Source organism: Castanea sativa, chromosome 1 (assembly GCF_040712315.1).
Source record: "Castanea sativa cultivar Marrone di Chiusa Pesio chromosome 1, ASM4071231v1".
Lineage (NCBI taxonomy): Eukaryota > Viridiplantae > Streptophyta > Magnoliopsida > Fagales > Fagaceae > Castanea > Castanea sativa.
In genome coordinates, this window is record NC_134013.1 from 29763055 (window position 1) to 29790000 (window position 26946).

At 33.6% G+C, this 26946-nt stretch overlaps 4 protein-coding genes across 4 annotated transcripts in view; 2 read left to right on the forward strand and 2 right to left on the reverse strand.

Annotated features, from left to right (window-relative positions):
- Window positions 1-594: 594 nt before the first annotated feature.
- Window positions 595-2190, forward strand: LOC142624561 (putative inactive purple acid phosphatase 29). The gene is made up of 3 exons (XM_075798173.1): window positions 595-868; window positions 1131-1570; window positions 1735-2190. The coding sequence occupies exons 1-3, from the start codon at window positions 595-597 to the stop codon at window positions 2188-2190; spliced, it is 1170 nt and encodes a 389-aa protein (XP_075654288.1).
- Window positions 2191-19514: 17324 nt separating this feature from the next.
- Window positions 19515-20287, reverse strand: LOC142624571 (uncharacterized). Its single transcript, XM_075798183.1, has 2 exons — window positions 19781-20287; window positions 19515-19529 (listed from the first exon to the last, which is right to left on the reverse strand). The coding sequence occupies exons 1-2, from the start codon at window positions 20285-20287 to the stop codon at window positions 19515-19517; spliced, it is 522 nt and encodes a 173-aa protein (XP_075654298.1).
- Window positions 20288-21908: 1621 nt separating this feature from the next.
- Window positions 21909-23507, reverse strand: LOC142624579 (uncharacterized). Its single transcript, XM_075798194.1, has 2 exons — window positions 23063-23507; window positions 21909-22660 (listed from the first exon to the last, which is right to left on the reverse strand). The coding sequence occupies exons 1-2, from the start codon at window positions 23505-23507 to the stop codon at window positions 21909-21911; spliced, it is 1197 nt and encodes a 398-aa protein (XP_075654309.1).
- Window positions 23508-24857: 1350 nt separating this feature from the next.
- LOC142622155 (mitochondrial inner membrane protein OXA1-like) overlaps window positions 24858-26946 on the forward strand; it is a 7618-nt gene continuing 5529 nt past the window's right edge. The window contains exons 1-3 of the mRNA XM_075795587.1: window positions 24858-24998; window positions 25482-25970; window positions 26708-26798. Coding sequence (XP_075651702.1) covers window positions 25492-25970; window positions 26708-26798 — 570 coding nt within the window. The 5' untranslated portion in view covers window positions 24858-24998; window positions 25482-25491. The remainder of the gene's footprint in view (window positions 24999-25481; window positions 25971-26707; window positions 26799-26946) is intronic.

Consider the following 26946-nt stretch of genomic DNA (forward strand, 5'->3'; position numbering starts at 1 on the left):
AAAACAGTTTTTAAAGCCTAGTTTTAAGATAATAATTTTTTGCATTATACAGGTTTGGCTCCTATTTCTAAGAACAATTTTTAAAATACTAAAAACCAAACATATATGTTTGGAAGACCATTTTATATTTTTTAGGAAAAGTTATATTTGACACCAAAATTAGCTGGTAGGTTACATATTAAAAAAAACTAGAGGTAAAAATGTAAAATAAAACACCAATGGCGTACAGAAAAATAAAAGGTAAAAGATATTTGTAAAAAAAAAAAATCAACACCAACGGGTACAACACATCTATTCGCTCTCTCTCTTCTTCCGCATCCAGCGCAAATATGTTGTTTTCAAAATTTTGTGATAATGATAAGCTTCAATATTACAGAGAGAATATACTTCATATTCCTATCTCCCATGATCTCGAATTCTATAAGGAAGAGATTCTCGGTGAAGAAGTATATTGTATACAACATTCAAATCACCATTCCCACCGATTTACCTATTTAAAGGAAGCACAGCAGAGCAGAACAGAGCACAGCAAAGTGAGATTTTTCAAACTAGGCTTTTAGATAAGAGAGAAAGGAAGTGCTTAGAAAGAAGAAAATGAAAGTGGGTTGTTCTTCAAATTTTGTGGAGGCAGTACTGCTCTGTCTCATTTTGTTCCCAATCGGCATCTTGGCTGACATGCCACTACGTTTTAGGAAAGATGGAACCTTTAAGATACTGCAAGTGGCGGATATGCATTATGCAACCGGCAAAAACACGACTTGTGAAGATGTGTTTCCGAGCCAAGAGCCTTATTGCTCTGACCTCAACACCACCGCCTTTCTCGAGCGCACGATCCTTGCTGAGAATCCCGATCTCATTGTTTTCACAGGTATGGGATTCGTTTGTGCTAACATAGGACGCTTTCTCTTATATTTCTTGTTGAGCCGAGCTTGAACATTCAAATACTTGTTAAAAGTCGGCTAGTTTACGTCCCTACCCATAGGATGCTATATATAAAATATTGATTTGACACTTGGGGGCATATAGCAATACAATATACAGTTTTTTTCTTTTTAGAGTCACATATTAACTTTCTTAAGCTTTTTAATCATCATGTTCTAACCATTGAAGTATTTGATTACGTGCAACAGGAGATAATATCTATGGGTTGGACTGTCCCGATCCAAAGAAGTCTCTGAGTGATGCATTTGCACCAGCAATCGCATCCAACATCCCATGGGCTGTCATTATGGGAAACCATGATGATGAATCTACACTCTCAAGGAAAGACGTAATGAAATATACGGTTACGTTAAAGAACACGCTGTCTAAATTTAATCCTGAGAATGCTGGTTATATTGAAGGTTTTGGAAACTATAACCTGGAAGTTGGTGGAGCTGAGGGCTCTAAGTTTGAAAACAAATCGGTCCTCAATCTCTACTTCCTAGACAGTGGCAATTTTGCAGACTGCTGCACAGATAGAGATTTTCCATTGCCAGGGCCGCCGGAGATTCATCGATATGTAATTGGCTATGATTGGGTAAAAAACTCTCAACAATTTTGGCTCCTACAGACTTCTAAAAGGCTTCAGGTACTTAACTCATATAAGATGCATTCAATTATTTGTCACTGATACAAGGATCACTATGCTTTTTATCTTTTGTTTTTGTGCCATTTGAAAACAAAGAGAGTTTAGCTTTTGTCTAAATGGAGAATGTGTGCATTAACAAAAATTTTCTCATTTTTTCATTGCAGCAAGAATACATGGCCGATGCAGAGGCCCTAAAATTGAAAGTTGCTGCACCTGCACTTGCATTCCTTCACATTCCTCCGCCAGAATTTAACAGTAGTATGTTGTCGAAAAAAGTTGGTGTGCAACAAGAAAGTGTTAGCAGTCCTTCCGTGAACTCTGGCTTATTCACATCCTTGGCTAGTGCAAAAGATGTGAAGGCTCTTATTGTTGGCCATGATCACCTCAATGACTACTGTGCTGAACTATTTGGTTTGCAACTCTGTTATGGTGGAGGATTTGGATACCATGCTTATGGTCTGGCTGGATGGGCAAGGAGAGCAAGAGTTGTCGTTGTGAACTTGGACAAAACCGAAAATGGCTGGGGACCTGTCCAGTCAATCAAAACTCGGAAGCGCCTTGATGATGCAAATTTCACCGCCATTGATGATGAGCTACTCTGGGATTTGGAGTATGTTTAGGTTCAATTTGATCGAAGTCAAATAAGATAGAAGATTAGCATTGTCATTTTCTTGTTTTCAAATTGGTTTTTATGTTTTAGGATTTGTTGACAAGGTTATGTCATCTATTTATGTTTTAGGGAATGCATTCTAAACTTTTATAAAGAAATATTCATTAGTAACTTATTTGTCCACTATTCTCAACCAAAAAAAAAAAAATATCTTTGTCCACATTATCAACATCCTTATCAAATGGTCTTTAACAATGGGACAATCATTTCTAAACAAAATCTTCTTTTGGAAATGTTTTAATCCTTAAAAGTTTTCTTGAGTTTTAATCCTTAAATTTGTATAATGGATTGGGGAACCCAATTCATATAATTGTTGACTCCATAAAAACAAAGGAGTCATCTAGAGTGTCAGGCTTGTCTAATGGCACTATTTAATTTCAGTCAATAATCAAGTATACTGAATTCCTCTTCGTTGGTACCGTATCAATACATTACTCTTAAATAAAATGTATATATATAACATATAATTGTAAATCATGAATTTTTTTTTTAGCAAGTTAATTATCAGTCATTCTCATTCCTAAAGCTATTTTTCACTTTGCATTTGCAATTTAAACCCGTAAAAACTTGGACAGCAGCTTTTGGACCAAGCATTTACCATAGATTTCACATCCGTTATAAAGTCTTTCTTTGGCGAGCTATAATCAAAACCAAAATAACAAAAACAAAAATAAAGAAGAGAAATACATACCTATAAGTCTATAACGACAATAGATGGGAAGGAATATTCCCTTAGAGAATTGATTAGATTCTTTTTTCTTTTTTTTTAAATAGAGCATATATAATCTTTGAAGAATTTCATCAGTTTTTTTTTTTTTTTTTTTGATACCAGACAAAGAGATTACAACACAAAATTTGGAGTTTGTCTTGCTATCATATTAGCAAGTTCCCTGCATTCAGTTAGTACATAGTCTGAAGTTTTCAAAAAAACTAGCATAGAGTATTGCTTAATAATATTATGAATATCTTCTATTAAGGATTCAATCCACCGAGGCCAGTAGCTCTTACAGCCAAAAGAGTTGAATTTCCTTGCTATCAGTCAGGATCACCACTCTTTGAAGACCCAAATGAGCATGTGTAGAGGAGTGCTTCACGGATCACTGCAAACTTTGTTTTCTTAGGCTCTTGGAATGCTGTGAAAAAGGCTTTTCTGACAAGTTGGCATCCTTCCTTTGATTTACTTATCAAGGCAGCACCTCTTCTTCCTCTAATCACTTTTCTAGAAACTTTTCACTTAGGGTCCGTTTGGATACAGCTGAAAATTAAAAAATACTGTAGCAAATAATTAAAAATGTAGCAAAATAATTAAAAATGTGTGAAAAATATTGTTCACGCCTCAAATCATTGTTTATGGCTAATGAACAGTAAATAGTACGCATCCCAAAAAAAAAGAAAAAATGGGGACTAAAACCACAAAACGCTAGAAACGCAGACGTGGGTAGAAATAATATCTACCCAAACATACACTTAATACAGCAATTGCCAATCTTCTTGGTAAGGCCAGGCAGTAGTAAGCTGCTGGCTGTCTCCCTTTGTTGTTTGTTCTTGACCTGTAATTACGATTTTCAATAAAAGCAGCATTGTACCTGTGCGTTAAAGCAGTTGAAGTTAGCATAACCTCCTTTGTATTGGGTAATTTCCCTTCGAAGACTATGCCATTTCTGTGATTCCATATACACCAAAGGGTGACAAACAAATTAGGAATGCAGTTCTTGATTCGGTTTTCCTTTTGGCTTCCTTGGATCCAGTTACATATCCAATCAGATATGGAGTGGTAAGGAAGTGTGTCAACACGAATGGTTAAAACACTGCCTAACCAAACAGCTCTAGAGAAAGGGCAATTAAGAAACAAGTGGTCTAAGGTTTCCCTATTTTCTTGATGACAGAAGGGGCAGGTATCAAAGCACTTAATGCCTCTATGGAAAAGAATGTTTCTTACAGGGAGGGTTGAGTGCAAAACTTTCCAAACGAAATGCAGAATTTTTTGTGGGAGTGGAACTTTCCATAAAATTTTCCAAACCTCTGGTGGGATAGTAGGTGTGTTAAAAAACAAAAATAAAATAAATAAAAATTGTCATACTTCACCGATCACCTTTTTTTTTTTTTTTTTTTTTTCCAATTCACTGTAGTTAGATTGAATCATACTTAAACTATAATTAATAAAAAAGAATTCCAATACTTGGTTTGCTACTCAAATGATTATGAAATACGGTTTCCTTGAATATATCTGAACCAGAATTCTTTTTTTTTTTTAATCAAAACCTCGAAGGAAGGGTTGGACATATGAGATCTTGACTCTAATTCTCGGTTCGCTACTCATTTTATAATTATTTTTAGAGGAAGAAAATAAGACAAATTGATAACAATAATAATGCTTTGGTTTTTATCCAAAAAAATTAATAAAATAGAGAAAAAGTTGATAAGAAAAATTACGTTATTTTTATACAAAAATTGATAAACTTATAAATAATTTAATTTAAACATTAAAATTTACATATGTTTGGATTTTTTTTTATTGGGAAAAGTAATGCCCTAAGAATATTGGTTTATAAAATATTTTTAGAAAGTTTCTATGATAAAATAATACAATAATTGATTTTCTTCATGGCTTTTTATATTTTCCGTAAAAGATGTGTCAAAACTTTCTTCAAATTGTCCATTAACCAATGCTCTAAACCAGAATTCTTTTTTTTTTTTTAATCAAAACCTCTAAGGAAGGGTTGGACATATGAGATCTTGAGTCTAATTCTTGGTTCGCTACTCATTTTATAACTATTTTTAAAGGAAGAAAATAAGACAAATTGATAACAATAATAATGCTTTGGTTTTTATCCAAAAAAATTAATAAAATAGAGAAAAAGTTGATAAGAAAAATTACGTTATTTTTATACAAAAATTGATAAACTTATAAATAATTTAATTTAAACATTAAAATTTACATATGTTTGGATTTTTTTTTATTGGGAAAAGTAATGCCCTAAGAATATTGGTTTATAAAATATTTTTAGAAAGTTTCTATGATAAAATAATACAATAATTGATTTTCTTCATGGCTTTTTATATTTTCCGTAAAAGATGTGTCAAAACTTTCTTCAAATTTTTCATTAACAAATGCTCTAGGGGCATCTACTAAGTAGACTTTTTTTTTTATATTACCATATTGCCATATCTATAATTTATTATTATATCCGATTCCATAATGTAATGGTTCTGTTTTTTAATGTTTAAGTTGTGCTAAATCAATTATAATAGGAAAAAAAATTAATATCAACAATTAAGCTTTTGTGTTAATCTTATTATAAAAATATATAAAGTATTAGAGGAAAAATTTGATAAAAACAATGAAGTTGTTTTATCCATAAAAAATTCTACAAATTTAATGCAGCCAGTTAACACAACTATAGTTTTTAGACTTAACTTTTTATCAAATAATTTCTAACTAATTTTTATGATCCATAAAAAAAAAATAGTCTTGTGGTATAATATTTACATAATTAGCTTCAATTATATTATATATTTAAAAAAGCGGAAAATTACAAAGAAACATAAATTACTATAACATAATTAAGAATATGTGTGTTGCGTAAGTGAATTCACAATTATTTAATTATTTTGGTTAAGTTATCTGCACAATTATTATTTTCACGTCCTTTAAAAGAGAGCGAGCATATAATTGGATTGGTTTGTGAGTATTAATCTAACTCCTATCTAGCAATGAATGGTTTGAGAAATTGATATCAAAGCTATATATTTCATCGACATGGGCAAAAATTTCCTTATATTGTCAAATCATTATGAAGTACATTCCTCCAAGTAATTCTTGAATCTTTTTAGCTAGCTACAACAAAGATACTAATTCTCAAGGAGCTACATGGTATTGATTTTTTAATAAATATAGCCACTAGTGCTCGTAAGAGTAGTAAATTCCTGTATGTAAACCTCCAAATTATGCCCAACACATAATTTCTCAATCATTGTATCACTATGGAATAGAGTCTAGAAGAAAGATAATTTTCTTTAACCACAACCATCTTTATAAAGAAAATGAAGGGGGCGATATCTCACCATTGTTCAACTTATTAATAGAAGTGCAAGGATTCATTTATTAATTATTATGAGTTTTCAGCATCTTTGAAGCTTCTAATATACATTATCTATGGCCAAATGCATTAAATAAATACATCCTTTGGCACCAAGACCAAGTCTTCTACTTGGAACTCACATTATGTATTTCTCAAGAATTTACTAAATACATACCAAGACCTAATACCCCGAAAATGTCCTACACATAAGGGACATTTTTGCCACCATGAATTTTCAATCCAAGTGTTGCAAATATGTCATTAGTTATTAAAGAATTGCCTTTGTAGTAATCAAACACCGTAGTTAAGGCCTAAAATAATATCTTATAAAGGAGATTGTGAATTTTCATTAATAGATCAACTTTATTAAAATCATGATCCAAGTTGGAGAACTAATAAATTCAAAAAGAATTTCATATAGTCAAGAGAAGTAGCGCTAGTGGCAAAATTTGGTAGTAATTTGTTTCAAACATATTCAAAGAATGTCATATGCTAAGTTACAATTTCTAATTTGAACTGATTCAAAGTCTATAACTAAAATAATTATATAAAAAAATTAAAGAATCGGTAGTTGCACTAATTTTTTAGGCTGCTTAACTAAACTAAACTTAAGAGGATAAAAAAAACGAACCTAAAAACCTTCAGTGGATAGGCATGCCAACCCTCCCATCTTGAGCAACAATGATGCACAAATGAGATAGGTGCAACTGCAAACAATACAATTATTGGAAATTTGTTGAGTCTTTGGGGACCACGATCCAACCAAATTTTTTTAAATTAAAAGTTCAAAGATTGGAAGGATAAGAACTAATATTAACAATTTTCAAGTTTATATAATCTTTATAGAGCCTAAGTATTAACAACCAAATTGATAATATGCATCTAGCAAGCTCTAATATACCTAGAACAGATCATCGAATACATACACACACACACACATACCTAGAACAGAAAATTATTAAAATTTCTAAGGCAACCTTAAAACGCATGAAAATTTTGAGTAGGGAAGACATGGAGTGGAATATATACATATCATGTATAACAAAGTTAATTTTGGACTTCGCAAATGATAAGCCTTGGATGGTAAAGTTACTTGTATCTACGCAGAAAATCTTGTGGCTTCTTTAACATCCAGAAAAAGTCATGAACACATATACCTCTACACATGTTGTATTGCACACACTACCTTAGAGTCTTGAACTTCTAGTTATGTCCCTACGCTTATTTTATGTGACTAAAGTTACCTAGACCCAAGATCACTGCCAATTACTTGGAGCATTGGACAACTACCCGCACCAAAAGAAACTTGACCTAAGACTTTTCATTCTTCTTAATACTTTCAAGTATTTGTTCCTCAGTTTTTATATGTCATGAGCAGATAATGGGTTTGGCTTCAATCCTAAATATGTGGGATCCATTTGTATTTACAAAAATTTGAATATTGATGGATATGGATTAACAAATTAACAGAATTTAACTACACCATGAAAAAAGAAAAATTATAAAATAAAAAACCCAATAGTAGGTTCTTTTTTTACCTTGACAGGTCAACCGTTTTGCTCGAGGTTGATCTTTTGGGTCATTCCTATATTTCTAGAATCATCATTCAGAATGTTAAAAGACCATATAGAAACCCAAAGTTCAAATTCCATTTAATTTTCGCAAGAAATTTTTTAGAAAAAATATTTGAAGTGCTACTTTCTATGGAAACAAAAAGGACATTTTATTTTTAAGAGAAACAAAGTTAGGGAGATTTACAGACCTGGCAAAATTGATGTCAAGCAAAGAGCACATCTCGGTCATGTATTTGAGGCCCTTTGGAGTCATTACTTTAAAATTGAGTTTGAAACGGAAAAGTGGAAGGTCGGAACTCAGGATAGCAAGAGATAGAAAGTGATGAGTTGGCGTAATTGAGGAGAATTTGGCTTTTGTAATAGACATGAAGAGGAGAGAGTTGTGTTAAAAGAGAACTTCAAAGCCACTACGTTAATTGTACCTGGCATTAATTGTAGTTATTACTTATGAGTACTTATTAGAGTTTGGCGGGGTTAAAAATGGGCTTGGGCTTGCTATGAACTTTGATTTTGGACGAAATCTTTTGTTAATTTTAAATGTCAACAGCAAAACTACTTTATTAAAATGTCATAGGACAAAACCTTATACTTCTCTACTTATTTATTTATATATATATATATATATATTTTTTTTTTTTAATATTGATGAGTTGGACTTAAACATCACGTACACATCCACTTTATTTACCCGCCCAAAACCCCAAAGATCTTGGCAACCTCTTTTGGCATTTTGGTAAACTCCGACACGTTCATTGATATTTGCCTTCAAGGAATCAAACAAAATGAAAAATAATTTTTAATTATTAAGAAAAACTTGAAAAATGATATTAATATTAGTGAGGAGTAGCTTGATATGAGAGTGAGAGATTAAGATAAGGTGCAATAACTAGAATATTACACCGATACAATATTTTTGAATGGTTGAAATTGAGAATTGAAAGAAACAATTTTTAATCTCAACCATTAAATAAAAAATGAGAGTGGTAAAAAATTAATGTGAGAGGAAATAAGGGTAATTGCACCCAGTGCACTGGATCCAAATTTAAGAGAGATTGTGCGAGAGAGAAAATAGTGTGAAACAAAGTAAAAAAAGATTATAACTATTGATTTGACTTACAAGTTTAAAAGTTGACATGGGCATCTGTTTTCTTGATCTCACCGTTGGTTTGATTGTAGATTGATTAGATCCAAGATCTTTAAAAAATTATTATTAACAAGGAGGGAAATAGGAATGGAAAAAAAAAAATTAGAAAAAGTGGAGGAAATGAGAATGAAGGGGGAAATTATTAGATATTCCAAAATTATTAGGTTATTAGAAAAAATTGTTTTCTTATTTTGTTTAGCCAACAAATGAAATTCGGTGCCCTCATCTCCTGCGTCTGAACTGTTGGCTGGCTGCCCAAGTTTTGTAGCAATTAATATATATTTTTTCATGATAATTATTTTGGGGGCAAATTCTAAATAATCTTTTAACAAATTTGAGATAAAAGTGTGTACACTCTACACCATTGAATATATTCTAGTTAGGACAGTCATAGGTTTGTGTAACTTGCTCAGATAAGTGGGTTTTAATTATTTTTTTCCACCTTTCTCTCAAAAAAAATTATTATTATTTTTTCCATCTAATAATAGCTCTTTAACATGATTTTTTTTTCTTCCTCAAAAAAAAAAAAAAACATCATGTATTTTTTTGTGCGGAGAAAATAACATCATGTATTAAATGTGGACACATTTCCTTCTCAAAAAGAAGAAAAAAAAGAAAGCAAGTTCGAAAGGATATATATATTGGCAGACTTGCATTTAATATACAATTTAAATCCTATTGAAATTATGATTTTTAATCAACTTGTTTGTTGTCATCTCATGAATAAAAAAAAGGAATAAAATTTAACTAGAGGACAAAATTTAGTGACAAAATTTAGTTACAAAATTGGTTGTAGCTTTAGGCTGCAATCTTACTCAACATCTTTTTATTGGAAGTAAATTCTGACAAATCCACCATTAGATGAAATTTTCTTCTTATATTCTCCATACTTGCAAAATTTCTAAAAAAATTAAAGATCAATAGCTATATTATCAATAAAGTTTTTGTATTTTAAAATTATGCATAAATATAAGCTTATAGAACATATAGTAAATAATATCCGATTGACACAAAATTTGACATGTGTATTAAGAACATAAAGAACATATAATTCAACAGTTAGATTTTTAAAATATATAGTAATGTTTATATTATTCAGTAAGATTGTAGCCTAAGGTTACAATCAATTTTGTAGCTAAACTTTGTCTTATATAGAATAAAAAAAAATGTTGATATCAATATAATGTTAAAAAAATTTAAGAAAAAAGAAAATGTAAATGAAGACTTTAAGGATGTATAAGATATATTTTTATTTAATTTTTTAAATATAAATATAAATATTTATTTATTGGTACAGTCCCATTTGATATAATTTAAACCCTACTAAAATTAGGATTTCTAATCAATTTGTATGTTACTGATATCCTATAAAAAAAAATAGGTCATATAAATTAAATTAAATAAAAATGTTGATATGAACGTAACATAAAAAGAAATAAAGTGTAAATGATGGCTGCAAAGAAATGAGATAGATTATATATACATATAAAATCTAAATTGGCAAGCAGAAAATGTTGTGGCACAAAACCAAGCCCTTTCAAAAATCCTTGATTACCAACAGAAGTTAGCTGAGGTAGTTACCCATACATTCTCATCCTCAAGTTCTCTTATCAATGATTTGAAGAAAAAAATCAAGATGATTGAACAAGAACTTGCAACAATTGTTTTCACAGTTAAAGATATGTCTGTTTCTTTCCCTCTCATAGGGCAGAAAGAAAAAGAAAAAAAACAATTGTTAGCACAACTTCAATCCCTAGAAGGATCACAGAAAGGAGCTACCCAACCTTCCCCAATGCTTGTATATACTCCTTACCAACCACGACAATCATTATATAGAGACCTTTACATACCTTTAAGCTCTCCATTTTGATCAACCTCTCCTGGACAAAATCTCCAACCATTAGCTATGACACATCCTGATTATAACCCTTTCAAGCCAAGTGGAATTTTTCCAGCCATAACATACTCATCTCAACTTAAACCAAAACCTCAAGCTAAGCCACAGGGATTCTTTTTCTTCCGTGGAAAGTTAGTGCCAATCTCACTACACCAAAATGAAGATGTGTGTACCCTTGTTTTTGCCATGGAATTGCAAAATCTCTGGGAATATATATATATATATAGAAAAAAAAAATACACAAGTAAGAAAGGTTGTTAACTTGTTATCAACATAATTTTATCCAAATAATTCTTTAAAAAAAATCCAAAGAAGTGACAAAGTAATTGAAGAAAATTTTATAAGATATTATTTTTATCAAAAAAGTTTCAAAATTTTTTTGAGTTAAAACAAAATTCATTGTAATTTGGTGTAGTCATTTGGCACAATTATGAGAAAAATTTATAAGATATTATTTTTATTAAAAAAATTCTAAAATTTTTTGAGTTTAAAAAAATACTATAATTTGGTGTAACCACTTGGCGTAACTATGACTTCTAATTTTTTTTATTTGATTTGATAGGAGCAAATAAGATGTTATTATTACTGCGGTTTTTAAGTCCAAATTTTATTATATAGTTTCTCGGGAAAAAAAAGTTTTTAATATATAGTGTATGAAATGACATGATTTGATTTACAACTCGTTGTTTCATTAGTTGTAATGTCAAAAAAATTTTGTTAGCTTACACCAAAAACTCTTTTTCCCCAAAGATTTATGTATATATTTATGTGAGAAAAAAGTTGGAATATTTGGAGTAAGGCATCACTTTTCACCATAACAAGTTAAACTCCATACTTAATGACCTCATCAACTCCAATATTAATGAGTCCAGTACAACTCAAACTCAAGGCTTAAGCGATGCGAGGCAGATGAGGTGTTTGACCACTACATTCCAATCTTGGGTCTAGGGGTGTCAAAATTTGACATAATCCGCAAATCCAACATGACTAATTCGTTTATAAACAAGTAGTTTGGGTCATATTCGGATTGACAGTTGTATTCGTGTTCAACATGCAAACTTGTTTGACCCATTTAGCTTATAAAGACATTAGTTTTAGTTTTTTTTAAAGTAAAAAAGAGGATAATATTAAGGGCCTAACTGGTTCGATAGGCATTAACTTTTTGTTATTATTACTTAATTTATGGTTGTAACTATATTCTTTTTATTATATTTATGGTTGTAATTATATTTTAATTTTAAATATATGAGAATTGATAACAAGTTATTCAGGTCAGGTATGCCCTATTGATCAAATAGGTCTATACTACTATTTAAGGGGCTTCCCCTATTTGGACCAAAATTTTTTTTTTTTCAAAATACCCCTAAACCCTACGTTTAAATAGGGGTAAAAATTAGTAAAAATGCTTCTTTAACTCCCATGTAAAACACTATCTACAAAATAAGACTACACTCTAGTATACTTACGTTGGTTTTTAAACTCAAATCATAGGACCACACTCCAATACACTCACATTGGTTTTTAAACTCAAATTGCTTCTTCTTCAATTCTCAAATTCTCCCAACTCTTTGTTAATCTTCTTTTCACCATTATCATCATTTTTTCTAGTTGCTCTGCTCAAATTTGCTCATGCTCAACAGTATGTGTATTTCACTATACATTGGTCTTTTCTATTTTGGTTTTCTAATTCACGAACAACTTTTTATATTCTATAAACAAATCAAATATTTGTGTAAAACAAACCTTATATTTCAACCTCACCTTTAATTTCTTTCACATATTTCTTCAAGGAACGTGCACTAGGATGTCTAACTACAAGATTTTCGTATTTGAACTTCAAGGAACGTGCACTAAGGTGTTGATCTTCAAGATTTTCATATGCTCTGTCCTCCAGCTCCAACGAATTATTTGGACCTTGAAGTGTAGTCAACGGCAAAAATGTAAGTATCTTTCATGACCTCTATTTAGAATGCCTCATGCTTGTTGAGTTTTTTGTATTACGTTTGCTTTTATGGGTTGCCATTCAGTATTTGTTTTCTTGTATTTGGTTTATATTTGGTTTCTTTGTTTTGTTATTATTATCCTTTCCATACCATTATTTTGTCTTCCAAAAACAAAATAATAAAAACACTCTCACATTTCTTATATTCATGTTACACTCTCATGTTTCTTTTATATTTTTTTTTTTTTTTTTTATAACCATGTTTCTTATATTCATGTGTTTTGTTCAAATATGAGTTCTTATCCTGTTATCCTTTTACACTCTCACGGTTCCTTGCTTTTAGAAGATAATCACATTTCTTATATTCCCGTGTTTTGCTCAATATGAGTTCTTATCTATCTATACTATGGATCCGTTTGAATACAGCTGAAAACTGAAAACACTGTAGCAAAATAATTTTTAAATGTGTAAATAGTACCGTGAGACCCACTTTTAATTAAAAATTTGCTGAAAAGTACGTGAACCGTGCGCGCACAGTACGTGAACAGTGCGCACACTGTACACGCACAGCGATTTTTGTCTCCTAAAGGACAGATGCGGCAGTGAAAAAAAACAAAAAACAAAAAACAAAGAAAAGAAGGGAAACGCTGAATGCTGGATGCGTTTAGCGTTACCCAAACAAATGCTATATATAAAAGGATTCCACTATTTCAACTAGACTTTTATATAGTTCAAAAATATCCCCATTAATGAAGAGTGAATAAGATCATAAATGTCAAATAACACATTTTATTTTGAATTCAAAAAGTGAATTCCTAAAATTTAGGATTTCTTTCTTTCACATTCAAAAAAGAAATTACAATTACTGTTTATCTCTAATGTTTATCATTTTTATTTGTTTGAAAAAAAATTCTAAATTATAATAGATATAAATTATTAATTTTTACATTAAAAAAAAGCCTATAAATACGTGCATTAGCACGTACTCAGGGGATACTATAAGATATGAGTTCTATTTGAACTCAAATTTTCTTATATTCATGCTTTTAAATATGAGTTCTTATATTCCTAAATGTCATCACATGCAATTCAATGTATCAATGCACATTATTCTTATGATTATCGCATTTTTCTTAAAAAATAAAAATATACAAAAACGCAAACTAATAGTTGTGTTTGCTTTTCAGCCTTTATACCGTTAACTTTCAAAAACTAATAGTCATGTTGATTTGAGTTCTCATCACATCACATGCACGTACGTGGTTTCTTATATTCATATTTTCAAATATGAGTTCTATTTGAACTCAAATTAGTTTTTTAAAACTCAAATTGATATTTTTTATATAAAAAAAAGAGAGGGTAAACTACATATTTAGCCCTAGCCTTTACACTATATTTTAATTTGGTCCTTAACCTTTCAATTATGTCAATTTGGTCATTAACCTTTTAATGTCGTATCAATTTAGTCTTTGCCATTATATATTAGATGTAAATTGTTTACATAGCAAATAGCCAAAATAAAATTTTAGTTTATTATCACATCAACAGAAGCTAATTTTTTTATTTTGGTCATTAGATATGTCATTAATTTTCATCCAAAAGATAACTGTAAGGATTAAATTGACACGGTAAAGAAAGGTTAGGGACCAAATTGACACAATTAAAAAATTAGGGATCAAATTGAAATATGATGTATAGGATAGAGACCAAATACGTAGTTTACCCTTTAAAAAAAAAAATTTCAACTCTAACGTATAGTTTAGAAGAAAAAAAACATTATTCTTTTATCGTGATTTAGAGTTTAAGAGAGAAAAAAAATTCTTTTAACTCTCACATAACCTACAAAATTTGACCACACTTTGTTATTATTATTATTATTCTTTCTACATCACTATCTTATCTTATCTTTTCTTTTTTAATATTTTTTTTCTTTTATCTGTAAGTTTAACTCCTAATACTCTCTAAATTAAAAAAAAAAAAAAAAAAACTCCTAATAGTTTCTCTTCCTTATTTTTTGGACGCCAAGGTGAGGATAAATCCCTCAAGATGTTGAGAATCAGTTTTAACATGACTGGTGTGTTATCTCTTCTCTATATATTAAAGAAGATTCGGAAAGTTAGTTATGCCTTCAAAAAATGTCAAAAATACCCTTAAGCTGATTAGATAATCCTTATTCTTAAAAATAAAAAATAGGGTTAAAATTGTAATTCAACATAGAGTTAAAAAAAACTAGATAAACTTTTTCCCTAAAAATTAGCACACTTTTTAATAAAAAAAAGAAAAAAAAGAAGCACAATCTTTCTTTAAATATATCTCATCCACATTTGATAATTGCTTCCTAAAAAGTAGCACGCATTAAACCTAGTAGTCAAATTCTAAATTTTAGTTTCTTAAAAATCTATTCTTGTGTAACATCACTAACTATAAATAAATTCAAATTAAAAAATTACATTAAACTTAAAAAAAAAAAAAGTCTCATCGCACATGCGGAGTGATGAGGCTAGTCAAGTTTAAGAATTTCACCCTTATCATGTCCAATAAATTCAGTGTGTAGAGAGCACAATTGTAGGTACTTAATTGGCACCATCATGCATCAATTTGTAACTAAAATTTAGCATTCATAGCATCAATGTGTAACTTCAAGGAACTTGCACATTCTTACTGGGTGTGGATATTCTACTTTTCTTTTCTTTTATTTGGTCGGTATGATAAGTATTTTATATATTCTCACATTAATGAGTCTTTTTTAAAGAATGGGAATGATATATATATTTGTATATATATATTTTTTTTTTTGTTTTTTTTTTGTGGTTATCAGGTTTGACTAATTATTTTAGTGTATATGTTCTAAGTGGTGCTCTCTCTTTCTCCAATTATGTTTGTCTGTTGTTTTTTTTACATTTAAACCTTACTCTCTTTTTTTTTTTTTGTATTTTTTTAGGGTGACATATCAACAATTTTGTCAGATTACATACCAGGCACATTGGATGAATTTGGGTGAGCGAAGTGATAGTCAATCTATGAAGTAGTTGTTAAAGAATAAAGACCATTTTTTTTGTAAATATCATACCTAGGGGTGTGATAAAAAAAATATTTTATCCATAAACGCATAACACTCATCATACTCCTAGGTATTTTTTTCATGACACTCCTAGGTATTTTGTGATTGGAAAATGTAGTAATCCCAAATTATAATTGATGAAAATTATTAAATCTTACCCAAAAAATAGAAGAGCCGTTGTGCTTAGAAGCTAGTTTGTATTGACATTATATAACTTGTTAATTAAACGGGTTGAACGTGTTATGTCAGGTAGTCAGGTTGTGTTGGGGTTGAAGATTCTTGACATGTTTACTAAACAAGTTGGGTTCAGTAGACTCATATAGCCGAATACCATGGCTCGACATGACATAAACTTGACCCACGAACAGGAAGTGTCACCTATTCAAGTCTCAATTACTTTTTTTTGTTTGTTGAGAAAATGGCCTCAATTATTTTAATGTCCAATATAGTGAGTTCATGTTGATATAGTTTACATTATACTAGTTTCTTAACATTTTTTTTTTAAGTTTACATTATATATATATATATATATATATATATATATATATATCATATACTATATAATAAAAGTTGGGCTTAGAAACCGTGATTGCGCCATGTGGTTTCACCAAATTACAGAAATTTTGTTAAATTAAAAAAAAATATATATCTATATATATATATATATATATTTGTCCTTATCTTCTTTTCCTATAATTTCTAAGTTGATAAAAATTTTAATTTGATTACAATTTTTTTTTTTGAAGATTACAATTGAATTGAAGATTACAATTCAAATTCTTCATCAAATCCTTTTATTATTAATTTATCTATAAGTTACTAAAAATCTTTATTACAGTCCAAATTCTTAATGCCATTTCATTTGAAGAGATTAGCAACCATATCCATGTACATATGATTTGTTTTGAAGATATTAACTTTGATGAATCTGGATTTAGATAGGTGTGTTGATGACTTCTGTGTTTTTAAGTTCGATGATTTCTCAAGGAAAAAAAGAAAAGAAAAAGCCAGAGGATGGACGATGAATTTTGTGTTTTTAAGTGCGATGATTTCTCAAGGAAAAAAGAAAAAGAAAAAGCCAGAGGATAGACGTCATTTACATTTAGTAGTCTAACATTAAGAGGAGTTAATATTATTATTATTATTTTGTTTTCTTTTATAATAAATTATCATTAATAGGAGTTATCTTTCCTTCACTCTTTTTGCTAAAATTGCACATATATTAGACTTTATTCTCTCAATTTCTCCACTGTAATTGTTGTTTTCAATTTCTTCTTCGTAACTTTATTTTTTAATAAGAACTTCTCTGTAACTTTGAGTTTATGTGTTGATTTATTTTTCTTTCTTTTTGATGCTTCATTTAAGTTACTTTTTTTTTTAAATTTCTTTCTTTTTGATGTTTCATTCAAGCTACTTTTTATTTGGTCATCCAAGTTACTTTTTTTTTTGTATTTTATTTTCTTATTAATTCTTTGTAAGGCATTGATTTTATTGCATGTGTTTTTTGATAAAGTTTATGATAGCTATTTTACTTTTTTGAGGGTTTGGTATGGTATTTCACTGTGATTATCAATATGTGTTTTAAGAGTTTTAATCAGTAATATGTATTCTTCCATGAACATTGATGATGTAAAGAAAATCAGTAGGCTGGATGCTTCGAGCTTCAAAGGACTAGTGACTGTTTGGAAGGCCTGAAAAAAGAACAAATGATCAAAGGTGATCGGGGTGGACCGGCCAAGAACCATCCGATGCCAAAGTTAGTTTCTTTCTTTTATTCTAGAATTCCAATTTTTTAGGAGTTATTCGGAACTTACCCTCATTTGATGCAAATGAGCCTTTATATAGTGTACAATTGAGGCGGTTACTTGTCCAGTAACTTCCCTTGTTTTCGAGGAAGCCCAAAGGTTCCGGGTTAACTTCCTCAACCGCTATGGAAGTTAGACTATTTGATCTTATCTTCCATAACCGTTATTTGGAAGTTAAGTGCTTGGTAAGAAGTTGGGGCAATGAACCTCGATTTCTACTCACACTTGGGAATGGTAACGTGTGGTCCAATTCATCAACTCTCATAGAGAGACTTGGAATTTCTTGTGTCTGGGGTCGTCCAAATGTTTTCCTAATGGACAACCCTTAAGTGCGTGGACGACCAAGTCTATAAAAGGAGGTCCATTCGTGCTTTCTTAACATAGATGACTCTCATGGACAAGCTTTTCTTATCATGGACGAGCATGGGAAAATGTTAGTTCCTAGTCCACCATCAATTGCCCCCTTGTCCAGGGGTCATCCAAGGTATTTTATATATAGCCTAATGCTACTTTTTGGACATGTGTCCTTATGTCAGTGGTCAGGCGTGCCACGTTTTACGACTTTATTGGTGGCTGGTCATGTCGATTTACTTTTTCGAGAAGTATGCCACGTGTCACACTTTGGTTGGTCACGTCGTTTCAGATGCCAAATTCTACTGCTTATAAATAGTAGAATTCCTCTCCTACCCTTCACATTTCTGAAATTTTCTTCCTTGACACCTGTCGTCTAGCACCTCGTCTAGAAGTGTCTCCTCGTCCTTAGATCTCCTCCGTCTAGAGCCAGGTACTCTCTTTATCCTCCTTAGGTTTTTCCTTAGAATTTCAAAATGTCTAAGATTGTTCTTTCCTCGTCTAGCAATAGTGTAGATAAGGCTATAGACGAGTACCATGACTCCACTAGCTATATTGATTCTAGTAGCCATAATAGTAGTAGCAGTAATGGGAATACCGAGGAATACATGTTTGGGGTTCCTTTGAGGTCTTCCAAGAACACCTTAGGATGAGGCAACCTCAGGGTCTCAGGCTGGCACCTCAACGAGTGTTCCTCCGTCCACTCCTGTAGACGAGGTAGAGACTATATATAGATGTGCTGTAGGTATTTCTTTCAAGACGGATGAGAAGAGACTAGCTACCCTTAGGAGTTGGTACCAAATCCCAGACGACCTTAACCCTAGGTTAGCCGTCCATGGGGAGTGGTGCTACCAACCCCGTTTTGGGATAGGCATCTATAAAGCTTACCTTCTAGGGGGGCTTAGGTTACCCCTAAATGTCTTTGCTAGAGAATTACTTACTAGATTAGGTTTAGGAGTTTGCCAATTTAATCCTAATGCATGGAGACTCATCGTCTCTATGCAAGTTTTGTGCAGGGAAGTATTTGATGGGGATTATCCTCTCACTGTGGACGAGTTCCTCTACTGTGGACGAGTTCCTTGTCCTGATACTTCATCACTCGGTGGTTAGCCATATGAACTTCTGCAAGTATGACTACTTCATTTCCATAAGCTAGCTTGAAAGGGGTTTCTCTTGTTGGGGTCCTCACCATCGTCCTGTAGGCCCAAAGGACACCTGGTAGCTCATCTGGCCATACTCCTTTTGCCCCCTCAAGCCGAGTCTTGATGATTTTCAGTAAAGATCGGTTTGTTACTTTTACTTGTCCATTTGCTTATGGATTGGAGTGTGAGGAATAGTGATTCTTGATTCCAAGTTACTCACAAAACTCTCTGAAAAGTGTGTTGTCAAACTGTCGTTCATTATCAGATACTAGTGCCCTAGGTACCCTGAACCTGCATACAATGTTCTTCCAAACAAAATTTTTAACATTTTACGGAGTAATTTTTGCTAAAGGTTCGACTTCCACCCACTTGGTAAAGTGATCAATCCCTACTATCAAAAATTTCATCTGCCTGGTTCCTAGTGGGAAGGGACCTAAGATATCCAATCCCCATTACGCAAAGGGTCATGGGGCCATCATCGGGGTTAAGTACTCCGAGGGTTGTCTGGGAACGTTGTTGAAGCGTTGACACTGGTCACATACCTTGACATAAGCCTTAGCATCTGCTTGAATAGTTGACCAGTAGTAGCCTACACAGACGACTTTATGAACTAGCGATCTCACTCCCGAGTGATTCCCGCATGATCCTTCATGAACTTCTCTCAACACGTAGTTTGATTCGTCCGGAGCTAGGCACCTTAGGTAAGGTTGAGAGAAGCTCCGTTTGTATAGCACTTCGTCTATAAGGACATACTTGACAACCCTGACTCTTAATTTCCTAGCCTCATCCTTGTCTTCTAAGAGCCTTCCATCTTTGAGATAAGCTATTATTGGAGTCATCCAATTTTCTTCCCCTTCTATTTGTTGTACCTCTAGAAGGTTTATGCTTGGCATGTATTGGACTCTGTCATATTCGTCCATAATTCCTCTTGCCGAAGCTGCTTTTGCCAAAGCATCCACTTCCATGTTTTCCTCCCTCAGGAGTTGAACAAAATTGGCTTCCTTAAACTTTTGGACGAACCGCTTTACTTTGTTGAGATATTTCTCCATTCGATCTTCCTTAGCTTCACACATTCCATTCACTTGATTTATAACCAACTGAGAGTCTCCTTTGACGACTACCCAAAGACTTAGCCAATTTCAACCCTTTAAGAAGAGCTTCATATTCAGCTTCATTGTTGGTAGTTTGGAATTGTAGACGGGATGTGTATTCCAACTTATCTCCTTCCGCGAATTTGAGTATAACTCCAATCCCCCCTGCATATAATGTGGACGAACCATCTACATTGATAATCCACCTTCGAGCCCCTTCCTCTTCATCTAGATCGTCCTGACTGGGAGTGAACTCCGTAATGAAATCTGCCAACGCTTATGCTTTTATCGCGTTTCTTGGTTGGTACCTAACATCAAACTCACTAAGCTCTACGGCCCATTGGATTAGTCGTTCTGCGGCTTCCAACTTGCTCATTACCCTTTTTAGGGGATGATCTGTCAGGACGTTGATGACTTGAGCCTAAAAATAATGCCTTAGCTTCATAGAAGCCGTTACCAAAGCAAAGGCTAGCTTTTCTATCATTGAATATCGTCCTTCCGCTCATCTTAACACCCGGCTTATATAGTAAACTGGCTTTTGTATCCTTCCTTCTTTCCTAATCAATGTCGAGCTCACTGCATGTGGGGACACCGTTAAATACAAATACAATTCTTCACCTAATATGGACGGGCTTAGTAGAGGTGCTGTGGTGAGGTAGGTCTTGAGGTCTTGGAAGGCCTTTTGACACTCGTCCGTCCACTCAAATGCCTTCTTGAGAACTTTAAAGAATGGTAAACACTTGTCAGTAGCTTTTGAGACGAACCTGTTAAGGGCGGCAACTCGTTCGGTAAGAGATTGGACTTCTTTGATATTCCTTGGTGGCTCCATATTCAATATCGCTTGGATTTTATCAGGATTTGCCTCAATTCCCCTATGCGAAACCATGAACCTAAGAAATTTACCCTACGAAACTTCGAAAGCACACTTGCTCGGATTCAACTTCATGTTATACCGTCTGAGTGTATCAAAGGTTTCTTGAAGGTCGTCCAAGTGCTTTTCCTCGTCCAAACTCTTTACCAGCATGTCATCTACATAAACCTCCACATTCCGTCTGATTTGTGGACGAAACATATGGTTAACCAGCCTTTGGTAAGTTGCCCCGCGTTCTTCAAATCGAAGGGCATCACCTTGTAGCAAAACAACCTCTGGCTAGTAATGAAGAAAGTCTTCTCTTGATCCACCTCGTCCATCTTTAACTGATTGTAGCCTTAGAAGGCGTTCATGAAACTTAGCAGCTTATGACCTGCGGTCGAATCCACTAGCTGGTCAATGCGTGGCAATGGATAACTATCCTTGGGGCAAGCCTTGTTCAAATTAGTGAAGTCCACGCACATCATCCACTTGCCATTAGCCTTCTTGACCATAACCACATTAGCCAACTAGTCTGGATAATAAACTTCCCAGATAAATTTTGCTGCGGTCAACTTCTAGACTTCTCATTTAATGGCTTTGTCTTGTTCAGGAGCAAAAAATCTTTTCTTTTAATGTACAGGCTTGGAGGAAGGATACACGTTCAGACGATGGGTAATGACATTTGAGTCAATACCTGGCATATCCTTGTGACTCCATGCGAACACATCAAGGCTTTTTCATTAAAAACTGAATCAGGTTTTGCTTTGTCTTCTTTTCTATACTCGCCCCAATCCTAGTAAACTTTTTGGGGTTGCTCTCGTCCAATGGAATGTCCTCCAGTACCTCTGTGGGCTCTGCGGTAATCCTTTTCTCGTCTACGCTCATTGTCTGTACGTGCTCGTCCATAGCCAACATGGCTAGATAGCACTCTCTGGTGGCTAATTGGTCTCCTTGCACTTGACCTACTCCATACTCAGTTGGGAACTTGATAGACAAATGGTAGGTAGATGTTACTACCTTCCAACTATTTAAAGTTGGTCTTCCAATGATGGCATTGTATGACAATGAACAGTCAATAACAAGGAAGTTTACTTCTTTGGTTATCTGCTGTGGATACGCTCCGACCACCACAGGTAATGTAATGGTACCCACGGGTTGCATTTTCATTCCTCCGAATCCTACCAAGGGCGAGTTTACTAGACAGAGCTGATCTCGTCCAAGCCTTATTTGTTGGAAGGCGGGGTAATACAAGATGTCCACTAAACTCCCATTGCCTACCAACACCCTTCTAGTCGTATAATCAGCAATGAGCAAGGTAATGACGATCGCGTCGTCATATGGGTGGTGAATCCTTTCAAAATCCTCTTCCGTGAACGTAATGGCTTGCTCGTCAACTTCCCTCGTCCTTGGAGACTGTCCAAACAGTTGGACGTTTTGCACCACCTTTAGGTATGTCTTCCTTGATTTGGTAGATAAACCTGTCGAGGTTCCCGCTATAATAACTCTTATTTCTCCAAGTGGGGGTCGTGACGACTCTTCCACCTTTGCCTTCAATTTCTCGTCCTTGTGGTCTCGTCCAAGAAAATTTCTCAATTTTCTTTGCTTGATAAGATTCTCTATCTGTTGCTTCAAATCAAAACACTCGTCTGTGTCATGCCCATGATCTCTATGGAAGCGGCAATACTTGTTCCTATTAGAATTGTTGGGATTTCTTTTCATTTTCTCTAGCCACTTCAAGAACGGGTCATCCTTGATTTGTATAAGCACTTGCTCAAGTGGCATATTCAAGGGCATGTACTACTGACTCCTCACTGAAGAACCTGCCTTCTTGTTATCTCTGTTTTTTTTCTCTCCTGCTCAAGCCTTCTTTGGACAAGAACCTTGCTCAGGATGGCGCGAGGGATCTGCCTCTATGCGCTCTGCTCTCTTCCTCTTATTGGTTATAGTTGCATCCTCCGCATTCATGAAGTTTTGGGTTGAATGGACGAGTTTAACCATGGTTTGTGGCTCTTGCTCATAAAGTTTATGAATAAATAAATCAAAGTTAACTCCCTTATGGAGGCCTACTAATAACAACTTGTCGTCCATCTCGTCCACCGTTAAGGTTTCCCTGTTAAACTGTGTAATGAAAGACTGTAAGCTTTCATTTTCCCCTTGCTCTATGGTTAACAGGCTGGACGAGGAACGCTTGTGCCGTTGTCCTCCGATAAAATTGTTAACAAAAAACTTACTCAATTCTTCAAACGAGCCCACAGTGCTTGGAGGTATCTTGCTGAACCACACTCGCGCTGGCCCCTTGAGGGTGGTAGAAAAAGCCTTACACATAATCTCGTCTGAAACCCCCTAAAGGTGCATAGTAGTCTTAAAGGTGGCGATATGATCACACAGGTTGCGCGTTCCATCTTATGAATCCAAAGAGGGCAACTTGAACTTTGGAGGCAAGGGGTGACTGTTGATGGAAGCGGTGAAAGGGGAGTCTATTCGATGAACCAAGTCATCTATTAGATTTTCCCTTCTCATGTTCTCCCTCATCTCGTCCATGACCTTCCTCATCTGATCCATCTCCTTCTCCAAGTGTGGCACCCTCCGTGAAGTGGTGCCCCTTGACTAGTTCTCAGGCCCAACATTTTCTCGTCTATCTTCTTGACTTTGGGCTTGCCCTTCTGTGTATCTTTCATGGTGTTGCCTTTTTAGACCGATCTCCTTAGTTAACTCTTGATTTCGACGAGTTAACTCCGCTATAGTGGCTGCCATGGACTGTATTTGTTGGATGGACAGCGGTTGCAAGATAGGTGCTGACTAATGATCACAATAGGGATTACTGGAAGCATACCTACTCTTCTGGTGGCCTGGGCTAGTGGCCCTTGATCTTGTCCGAACCATTCAGCTTTTTGTTGGAGAAAGAATATTACAAAATTGTAACTTTTAAGTAAAGAATAGAAATAATACAGGGAAATGAAGTATTTAAGGGGGGTGAAGGCCAGAAAAAAGGGGGATCGACAACAAAGAAAGAAACTAAGAATTGTAACTTTTAAGTAAAGAATAGAAATAATACAGAGGTAGTCCTCGGCTTGCGTCCGAGGAGGTCCATTTACAATTATCTTTCGTTATTTATAGGTGTTTGTAACTCTTAGCCTGTTATCAAGTTCTCAGCACTTCTAATCTAGGTTTCAAGCCCACGCTCTACAAATTTTATTGCCTAAAGCTCATTGGACCTGAGCCCGTAGTTGTCTTTGGGTCCAGGTGCAATTGTGTACTTACAGTTTTAAATTATTAAATTCAAGGTTTTTCTATTTTAATATATGTTGGTGATTAATTGAGCCTTTAAGCTCAAAATATATATATATATATATATATATATGCATTTTATAATACCTTAGTTTTACACAATAAACGTTCATTATATAACTTAAAAGTGAAATAGTAATTTATTTTTATTATCTATTATATTATCTAATTAAGTAAATTAATAAAAAAAACTATTTAAATGTGAATTTTGATTAACCTTACATTCTAGGGCATAATGCTAGTGTGTGTGCGCGCGCGTGTATATATGTATATATATATATATATATATATATATATTTTGGAGAAACAGTTTATCTAAATTAAGAATTTTCCTTAATTACTAAACTAACGAACCGTACAATTAAGCCCTAGACCGCCATTGGCCTAGTTTAGGTTCAACTACCAAGCAAGCAAAGCAACCTCTTGGACTGGGCCACACTTCGTTCACTACCCAAATTGAGTCTGACACACAGTCTCAGACCCCTCTGAGATTTTAGACTCCTCTCTCTGTGGAGCTGATTCGTAAAGGTGAGACCTTTTCCAAATCTCCATTCACAAAACCTCTGCTTTTGAATCACAGATTTGAAATCAGGGGTTTTTACTTCGATTCGAATTCAAAGTCCTTTACTTTGGCTTCTAATATATATTGGGTCCATTTCCCTTACTCACGCTATGCATTTGTAAAGCTTTCATGCCCATGAATTAAATTTTGGTTTTTGTGGTTTTGGTTTGTCATTAGAGTCATGGTCTTTAGGAATTTTCACCTTGTGGGGCAATAGACAGTGTTGGGGTTTTGCTAGGGTTTAAGAAATTTTTTTTTTTTTAATCCGTGTGTTCATTTTTATATTCCATCATTGTTGATTTGTAATTTGAATTCTAATAGCCATGTTAATGGAACCTTTTATGTAATTTTGTTACACTTTTGAAAAAGTGATATTTTGTCATTTTTATTTATATAATTGAGTTTAGGGTTCTATATCTCATCTGGGTTTTTGTGAAATTTGTTTTCAGAAGTGTATCAATGGCTTTTATGCGTAGTTTATCTACAAGAGCTACGATTGTAGCTCGAAGATGCCACCCATCTTTTAGTTATGTTCTCCATAATGATGATGATAGTAAAACCCGCTCGATTGATGAGGACTGGTCTTCTCAAAGAATTGATAGCTTTCTCCAAAGGAGGTCCTTTGGAAGTCGCAGCTTCAATAATTCAGCCGGGTTTGGTGGTTTTTTCCAAGATAGAAGATATTCCCACGAGTTTCTTCTGCCGAGTTCAGGTCCCTCTTTCTGCAGGTATATGTCGACCACAGTTGGTGGAGGGCCAGACAAAGTTGAAATAATCAGTGATGTTGCCGAGGTTCTCTCAAATACACCCATGGAAACAGTAGCTGCGCAGGCCGCAGCAATGAATGAAGTTGCCATTGCTGCTACTGATTCTTTCTTACCAGTCAAGATGTTGCAGTACTTTATAGATTATGTGCACTGTTATACTGGCTTGAACTGGTGAGGAGCCATTTGCAATTCTATTTTCTATTTTTAATGACATCTTTAATTCTTTACACAGCTATGGTTTCTTGTAAGATTGAATGCTAAAAAATTACAACATTCAGATATGGTGGAACATTGTTTATATTAATTGCTTAAGAACATGCATTAAGAATTGCTGATTACTGAAAGAAACGATGCACAAAGAATTATAAATGGATGTTCATGAAGATTACCTCATTTACCCAACTACCTTGACACAAACCACTATTAAATTGCAAGAAGTCTGACATTACAAAACTGGCTTTTTACCTTTAAAAAAATTTGGCTTGTTGAACTGTCAGTTCTTTGGATTCATATTACCCAATTGTAGTGAGACACAATGTCATAAAGCTGACTTTTTTGCCACAATAGTAAGCAATCACAATATCTGCCTGTACATTAGCTGCTGTCACCAAGAAAGTCACATGATGAAGAAATTCGGCTATTCATTTCATTTGCATACAAATTTTCTCATTAAAAGATGATGACCTCCTTTGGTATGCGATGAAAGATAATTTAGATGGTAACAGCCTTCGTTATGATTTCCAATTTTTATTGTTGCAGTACAAGGTTTCTAGTTACTCAAGCAAGTTACAATGGATTGAATATGCGATTTTATATTTAATAACTTTTTAGTTTACACCACCATTGAATTTTAATATGTTAAATGTGGAAGTGTTTTATTAATATTAATTTTTTTTAACTTCTTTCAGGTGGGCTGCTATAGCTTTAACAACTCTTGTGATTCGGGGGGCAACGCTTCCACTTTTGATAAATCAACTTAAAGCTACTGCAAAACTCACTGTATGTGGCAGTACTTGTTAGTTACAGCATTGCATTTTTGGTGACTCATTTACGTAATTGTCGGATATGCTTGTTGACAATCTGATGCCCTCATACCTGCAGATCAATTAAGAATTTATTAATTTTACTTGTAAATATTCTTTGCTGA

Bases quoted from the DNA above. Each gene is read 5' to 3' on its own strand.
- LOC142624571 (XM_075798183.1), bottom strand. From the start codon at position 20,287: ATGGAGAAATATCTCAACAAAGTAAAGCGGTTCGTCCAAAAGTTTAAG.
- LOC142624561 (XM_075798173.1), top strand. From the start codon at position 595: ATGAAAGTGGGTTGTTCTTCAAATTTTGTGGAGGCAGTACTGCTCTGT. The intron at 869-1,130 runs GTATGGGATTCG...TACGTGCAACAG, and splicing joins CGATCTCATTGTTTTCACAG to GAGATAATATCTATGGGTTG. The intron at 1,571-1,734 runs GTACTTAACTCA...TTTTCATTGCAG, and splicing joins AGACTTCTAAAAGGCTTCAG to CAAGAATACATGGCCGATGC.
- LOC142624579 (XM_075798194.1), bottom strand. From the start codon at position 23,507: ATGTGTAAGGCTTTTTCTACCACCCTCAAGGGGCCAGCGCGAGTGTGG. The intron at 22,661-23,062 runs GTTCTTGTCCAA...GAACCTCGACAG, and splicing joins CTCGCGCCATCCTGAGCAAG to GTTTATCTACCAAATCAAGG.